This window comes from Camponotus floridanus, unplaced genomic scaffold, assembly GCF_003227725.1.
Source record: "Camponotus floridanus strain SB8 unplaced genomic scaffold, Cflo_v7.5 scaffold81, whole genome shotgun sequence".
Lineage (NCBI taxonomy): Eukaryota > Metazoa > Arthropoda > Insecta > Hymenoptera > Formicidae > Camponotus > Camponotus floridanus.
In genome coordinates, this window is record NW_020229851.1 from 159,269 (window position 1) to 167,135 (window position 7,867).

Here is a 7,867-nt window from a genome sequence, read left to right on the forward strand (position 1 = left end):
TACTGAATGTTGCATATAGTGCGTGTGTGTGCGTGTGTTTACACAGCAATAAAATTATCGAACTCGAAGAGACACGTCAACATTAATATTCGAACTGCAAGGTATCAGTTGTGAATATTCGACGTTACAATTTTATGTAAGGTGTAGAAATCTCTAAACACTATGACTATTTTGTATCGGATGTATGTTCGAAACGCACTCGGGGGAGAGATTTGTTTTGCAACGACTTTTGAAACGACTAGCCGGCAGATATGAAAATCGAGGTGTCCTGGAAACGACGATTTTTACGAAAGAAACTCAAGCACATGCTGATATGTGTCTTCGTCGTCGCTGTGATATTCGTGTTTTATCAGCTGTTTTACTTCAAGGAGCTGAATCGGGAAACTGTGGGCAAACTGATCGCCGGGTCGTCACGAGATAATCATCAGGTGATTGTTGGCAAGCGAAGTTCCAAATGGCAGCAGCCGCAGTATTCCAAACTCATACGTGATAAAGAAGGTCTGACTGTGTCATTGCGTGGTACGCAAAATGAAGATATTGCCAAGTATCTTCCTAATATTAACGGGAAATTCGTATGTTTTGCTTCAAAAAAGGAAATTGATTTTGTGAAAATTAATGATGATTATTGCGACTGTCCGATGGATGGAAGCGATGAACCAGGTACCAATGCGTGCAATAATGGTGTCTTCAATTGTGAGACTAGTTCTAGAAGATCAGCAGGTATTGTAATAAAATCTTGAATCTTATTGTAATCAGATATTCATAAAAATTTGAAAATGCATAAAATTGCAGCAAGAATACCATCGTATAAGGTCAATGATGGATATTGTGATTGTTGTGATGGTTCTGATGAATGGGCTGAAGCAGCACTGTTATACGAGCTTAAAGGTAGTTTTTAAAATCATTCCATTTTATTTATTTAATTAGATATATATATATATATATATATATATATATATATATATATATTGAACAATTTCAGCATATTATTTGTGTTTTTATTAATTTATAATTATTTTGTGTTAATTTATAATTATTCTGTTTTTATTAATTTATATTTATTTTGTATTACAGGATCGGGAAATGTAAATTTTCATGGAGTTAAGTGTCCAAATAAATGTTAAGTAAGAGGAAAGTGAAGAATCTTCTATAAATCTTCTGTAGAAGATGAAAAGAAAATGATATTATTTCTAGTATAGATCTTATATATATTATAACAAATATAAATGATAAGTAGATGCTTAGAACAATTCTTATCATTTCAAATTTTTGAAAGTATACTTATTCAACAATTTTTTGTGTAAAACAAGAGTTGAGAAATTAAGATTATCGTTTGACATTAAAAAACATAAAAAAATTAAAAGTCAAATTCTTCATTATTAGCAAATTATTTTGGAAGTTACTGAGTAATAGTATGTATTGAAATTTAAAACTCAATTTTTTATTTTTCGTTAGCTTAAAAACCTCAAAAGATGATTTCATTAATATATAAAAATGTATAAAAATACAGGAAATATGAATAACAAGGAGTCAGATTTGAGAAAGTATCTCATTTAACTAAATAATATAAATTTTTCAAATTAGCACACAATATGTGAAATGAGATATGGAAGAAAATATAATAAAAATATGATAATGTATATAAAAAAAATCCATATATAACATATAAATATAAGTAATTTTTCTTTTTTACAGAGAGGTACTTTTTATTGATATAAATTAATTCATATATTAGTTTTTTATTATATTTTTTAATATATATGTATATATCATATATGTAGATATATACATACACATGTGTGTGTATATATATATATATATATATATATATATATATATATACACATATATATATATATATATATATATATACACATATATATATATATATATATATATATATATTCACATATATGCATAAACATGTATATTTTTTTATTTTTTGCTTTATATTTGTAAAAATGGTTACAATTATTAATAAAATATGACAGAAAATAAAAAATAGAATAAAATTTATAAAAATAAAAGATGCAGTCAAATTTGCATAAAAATCATTGAGAATGATGAATTTATTATATTTTTTTAGGGTATTATAATAAGCAATTATAATCTATTAATTTTAATTAGTTATTATTCAAAAAATACCATATTGTAATATCACATATCATATCATATAGTAATATCATAAAAGTTGTACAGTAATTTGTAATAGTATTGTAATACTGTAAATATTATATCACATACATTTGTACTTAATAAATTTTATTATTTATGACTAGATTTTAAAAGTACATTGTGAACAAAAAATGTATATATTGCAGGAATATTCCATAAAATAGATTCTATTAAATTATTTGTTTAAATAATCTTTGCAACAGGAATTATATTATCAATAAGATCATAATTCACATATAATTTTATGTTTGTTTTGAAAGTCTCAAGTGAGAAAACAATCTATCACTCTACCCCAATTTTTTTTTCATTTTTGATAAATGCTCAATTAATATATTTTCAACATTCAACATTTAAGAAATGTACAAGTTTATTCTGCATTATTTCCAATATCTGTAAGAATATTAAAGTGAGATGATAAACTTCGCGTTTTATCGCCAAAATGTAAAGTTCGTTGTACAGATACTCCCATATTTTGTAAGATTTCATTGAAATTATTTTCTTCTAAACCAATCCATGGCCGATGAGTGTCTCTCACTTGATACGGTGTAACATGTACATAAGTGTTTATTTCTAAAAAAAAGAATAAAAAATATTAATTATACATCAAAATATTATTACAAGAATATTATTTAGAGATATTTATATGTTGAATCATCTCACTTAATTTTGCAAAGGATCGAAGTATGCTGTGTTCTGTAATCCATGTATTTTTGGAACCATTATGTCCACCATCCAACCACCACATACTTTTGATAAGTTTTATAAAATTATTTATATTAATATTGTCATTTGGATTTTCAGCATAATAGTGAAATTCATAAAGAAATTGATTTAAAACCGCACATCCTTTGCTGAAGCCCATTAGATTTAAATTTGTCGCTTCAATATTATGCTCATCATCGATATCCTAAAAAATGTAAATTAAATTATGTATTCAATATTGATCAAAATTTGATACCTTAAATTTAATAATATTTAATATTAATATTCAGCATCTAATTCAATGTTTAAATTGATTTATATAAATTAAATATATCTTTCAAGAATATCTCTTAAAAATATGAATTATAAATACAATCACATATCAAAGTTGAATAAAATCAGTGTATAATTGGTTTATAAAATTTTTTATATGTTATGTTTTTCTCTTTTGATGCATACTTCTCCCATTTTTAATGTTTTAACATGTTCTAGACAGCAAAGGAGAATTTCTCTTAAATGTTTTAAAGCCTTGTGCATCGGACAAAATGAGGGTGTACCATATTTATCTCCTGGCACAAAATTATCAAAACAACTGTAGACTGCATTTTTAGTTATTAACATTCTGAAACAAAAAAAATCATATAAATAACTTAATATAAAGATAAGAAAATAGAAAATTATTAATAAACAATATTTAAAATAATTTGTTCTAATTTTTATTAGCTAACAATAAATTAGTCACATAAAATTGATAGTAAAATATTTCAATTTTACTTCCTATAATTATGAGTGTTTTACCTGGCTGGACGAACAATAAATACATGACTTCTAGGAAATTGTTCAGAGAGTATAGTTGCAGTATTTTCTAAATTCCATTTCACGTATTTCCTACTATCTGGATGCCTCTCCATATTTTCTCGAGTGTCCTAAAATAATTTTTCTCGAAAATAACTTTACAATGTAGCTAATATAAAATATATCGGTAAGAGTGATAGTTATAATCTTGTTAATCCTGTCGTTTAAAGTTTAAATAAGTAATTTTGTTAAAAAATAAGATGTATTGATTTTATTTTAAAAAAATTGTCTCTTTATATAACTATTTTTATAAAATGTGATATGTAGTATATTGTGATTCCAAAGAAGTAACATTAAAAGAAAGAGATAATTATAAGTTGTAATTGTAAGAAATATCAAGTTTTTTAAAAGACGTTAGGCGTAAATAGTCATTGTTGAAAAAAATATAAAAATAATAAATTATAATAATTATCATCAACTAATTCTGAACATACTTGGACATCACCGCCAAAGAATACAAGAAGATCGTGTGTTGGTTGCAACTTTGGGGGTGTATAAAGTACATCATTGCATCGCCCAGGAACGCCCGGTATATTTTTCCATTTCCAGATTTTCGACCCCATCGATTGCTCTCTGGAAAAAGAGATTAATTATACAGAAACACATTAATGCATGTATTTTTTCGAAAGTGGAATATTGCGTAATAATATTAATTATATCGTACATCGTATATATCAAATACATCGTATATATATCGATTTAAAAATTGATATAGCCCAATGAAAATGTTATTACGAACCTTATGAATATTATTATAATCGTAGCAAGTTGCAGGCAAATTGCAGATGACTGCAGAACTGCAAGACGTGACATCTGTTTGTTTTGATCGAGCTCTCTTGCACTTTCTGCTCTTAAAGTAGCTATATATATCATATTTTAAATAAAGGAAAAAAGAGAAACAAGATAATATGATATCGCAAATATCGTAATTGAAAGAAACACATATTCTTGCGGTTTTTAATCATTTTGCAAAGTTAATATTTTTTATCATTTTCCTTTCTAAGCGCGAGACTGCAAAGTTGCTCCATTTTAAATACGGCAAGTGCAGAGAGTGCAGCTAAGTGCGTTTCGCGCGTTAGCTACGTTTCGAGCGGAAACGGCGTGCTTCTCGAACACACGATATTGCGTATTTCGCTTATTTTCGACGGCATATTTTGCAATATAATTCTTCGTGAAAAATATCCTTGGACATTTTGGATATCCGTTTCACTTCACGATACTATTTCGCGATAATTTTTAAAAATTAATCTAAAAACATTGAATTTTACGAGATAATAGCGTTAACGCAAAACAGCATTTTTTAACAATAGTTATCGGGCTAAATAATCCATAATAATGAAGCATGAGACCGGTGACGTATTTTTTACGATGTATGTTTACGACGATGCGCGTTCCAAAACAGAGTTTCGTCACGGGCAAGGTTGAACAACGATTACGTAAGAATGAGTGCGGGCGAAAGAGCGTTTAGGAATAGACTCCTTCTCTCTCGGATCTCGGATAACACATTTCGCAGAATGATAGGGAGCTCATGGCAAAACCATCTTAGGTCAAACTCGTATTTTCCCGCGGCTTAACCTTAATCCGGCGATTAACGTGATTTCAGTGATAAGATATGTTACCTCGCATCGCAAGATGCAACAAGAATCTTTGAATTCCGGCAGGACAGCATGGAATCCCTTCGATATATTTCAATGTGACACGTGTTGCGAGTACGCGGTGATCGTGCTGAATCGTCCCATATATTGGAAGCATGATATTATGCTCCGATTCTGGCAGAAAGGTATTTTGAAAATACGCATTTTATATATATATATATATATATATATGTTTTGCGAGACATTTTCTCGAATTTTTCATCAATAATTCACAAACGGAATAATTTAAATGATTTATATGTGATTATTTTACAATTAGCTCAAATCACGGTCACCGTCGACGGCGGAACTCACAGATGGCTAAAGTATTTGGAAGAGCACGGGATAGATTTGTCGAACGACGAGCACAAGCAATACATACCTGATCTTGTTACGGGAGATATGGATAGTTGTCCGCCTAATATAATTGAAAAAGTGAAAAATATAGGATCTACCATTGTTAAGACACCTGATCAAAACCATACGGATTATACTAAAGCCTTGTTACAAGTTGCGCACTATGCCAAGACGAAGAATATAAATGTAATCCTTAAGATTTATTTTTTCTTCTTTAAAATCATTATTATGTATATGATAAGGTGAAAAATATAGTGAAAAATATATATCAATTGTTGGCAGTTAGGTGAAATATACGTGCTTGCAGAAACATCAGGCAGATTTGATCATATCATTGGCAATATTAATACATTGTACAAAAGTGACAAGCTTGTGGGAAATGTACAGGTGATGGATTTATTTAGCAAACAAGTTCAAAAGAGAATATCTTTGTCAAAATAATTTTTTTTATATAGGTAATACAAATTGCAAGCAATTCTTTAACGTGGTCCTTAAAACCTGGTTTACACACTATATATATACCAGAGATTTTAGTAAAACAACACTCCTGGTGTGGTTTACTACCATTTGGGCGTCCAGTTAATTGTATATCAACATCTGGCTTGAAATGGAATTTAAGTATGTTTTATATCTCTCATTCATATAAACATGAATAATATAAATTGTCACTTATTGTATCAAAATATAATGTAATATATTTGAGCAATTTTTCTAATTCTATCTGCTTTTCTTGTGCTTCAGATAACACAACTATGCAATTTGGTGGTTTAGTTAGTACTTCGAATACATATGATAATTTGACATCTGAAGTGACTATAAATACAGATACAATGGTAATTTGGACTATGGGTATAGAACCTTTTATGGGGACTGTAAATAATGAAGAAATTACTTCATCAATAGATAACAAGTAAATAAGTATTTCAAATTATCAAGCATATGACACATTAAGGTAGAAATGCTCAATATTAAGTTTAAAGTACTAAACATTTTTTATTTAAATAGTAACAGTAAATTAATTTGCCTGAAATTGAATTTGGATTATGCAAATTTTAAATTCTATTTAGAAAATCCAATTTGGAATAATTTTTTAATTGGGAGATATATATCTATCATGAAATATTTGAGATCTAATAGTTACAATATGTTATAAACATAGGATGAATTATTTTTATCCATTTTATATGAGTTTTGTTTGAATAATTATAGTTCCCTCTACATAAAAGAAACCATATCCATCCATATAATATAAATTATATATAACATTATAGAAACGGGACATATTTATATTATTTATAAATTTATAAATTTATAAATTTATAAATTTATAATTTATGTTTTCTATATTTGTTTAATCATTCATATTATATTAAAATATTGCAGAAATGTATATAAAATATTTTTTATTTGACAAGAAGATATATCAAATTGATGAATTATTTAATAATATCAGATATCAGATATCAGGTCATTTGCTTATTAAGTCTTGAATATATAGATTGAAAATATATAGATGTGTTAAAATATCTAATAATACTGCTGCAAGACACAAAAGTTTAGTAATGAAATAAACCTTGCAGCAATTACTGTGTCATGTATATATGCGCTTATGTACTTATATATACATTCCTATTTAAACAGTGTTCCTTAGATTTTAATAGATGAAATTGTTAAGAATACAAAATGTAATTTTTTAATGGATTTCTATCTTGGTTACAATTGTGAAAACAAAGCTATGACAAAATCACATGACACCTTATAATAATATAATATAATAAATATAATAATGTATTTAAATTTGAATTAAACTAAAATTTAAGATAAAGATTCGACTTTTGTAAAAAATATTTCTTTACAATTATACAGTTTATGACGTACACGGATTTTTTTATCTTTAACATATTCACTGCAGATTTATTTCCATAAAATACAATATTTTGAAAGAAGAAAAAAAGTAAAAATCTTAAAATTTTTTTAGCTATCGCTCTTTAAAACTTTTTTTTACACGTACACAAAATTTTGAATGTCAAATTAATAAATTACTAGCTTCCGAATATTTCTAGGATAATATTTAACGAAACATGTTTATTGGAAATATATGACAGGTTTGTCAAATCGAAATAGTATCTATATTCGCGATAGTA

The 7,867-nt window shown here is 27.1% G+C and overlaps 3 protein-coding genes across 3 annotated transcripts; 2 read left to right on the forward strand and 1 right to left on the reverse strand.

Annotated features, from left to right (window-relative positions):
- The first annotated feature begins 14 nt into the window (after positions 1–14).
- Positions 15–1,237, forward strand: LOC105253870. The gene is made up of 3 exons (XM_011262204.3): positions 15–720; positions 793–888; positions 1,075–1,237. Exons 1-3 carry the CDS (start codon positions 252–254, stop codon positions 1,122–1,124), a joined length of 615 nt encoding a protein of 204 aa, XP_011260506.1. The 5' UTR covers positions 15–251; the 3' UTR covers positions 1,125–1,237.
- A 1,140-nt stretch (positions 1,238–2,377) lies between these two features.
- LOC105253866 (UPF0565 protein C2orf69 homolog) lies at positions 2,378–4,766 on the reverse strand. Its single transcript, XM_020028299.2, has 6 exons — positions 4,472–4,766; positions 4,167–4,305; positions 3,676–3,803; positions 3,337–3,499; positions 2,836–3,082; positions 2,378–2,745 (listed from the first exon to the last, which is right to left on the reverse strand). The coding sequence occupies exons 1-6, from the start codon at positions 4,603–4,605 to the stop codon at positions 2,543–2,545; spliced, it is 1,014 nt and encodes a 337-aa protein (XP_019883858.1). The 5' UTR covers positions 4,606–4,766; the 3' UTR covers positions 2,378–2,542.
- A 273-nt stretch (positions 4,767–5,039) lies between these two features.
- On the forward strand, positions 5,040–6,780 carry LOC109610170 (thiamin pyrophosphokinase 1). Its single transcript, XM_020028300.2, has 5 exons — positions 5,040–5,512; positions 5,647–5,909; positions 6,006–6,110; positions 6,179–6,341; positions 6,465–6,780. The coding sequence occupies exons 1-5, from the start codon at positions 5,365–5,367 to the stop codon at positions 6,635–6,637; spliced, it is 852 nt and encodes a 283-aa protein (XP_019883859.1). The 5' UTR covers positions 5,040–5,364; the 3' UTR covers positions 6,638–6,780.
- The last annotated feature ends 1,087 nt before the right edge of the window (positions 6,781–7,867 follow it).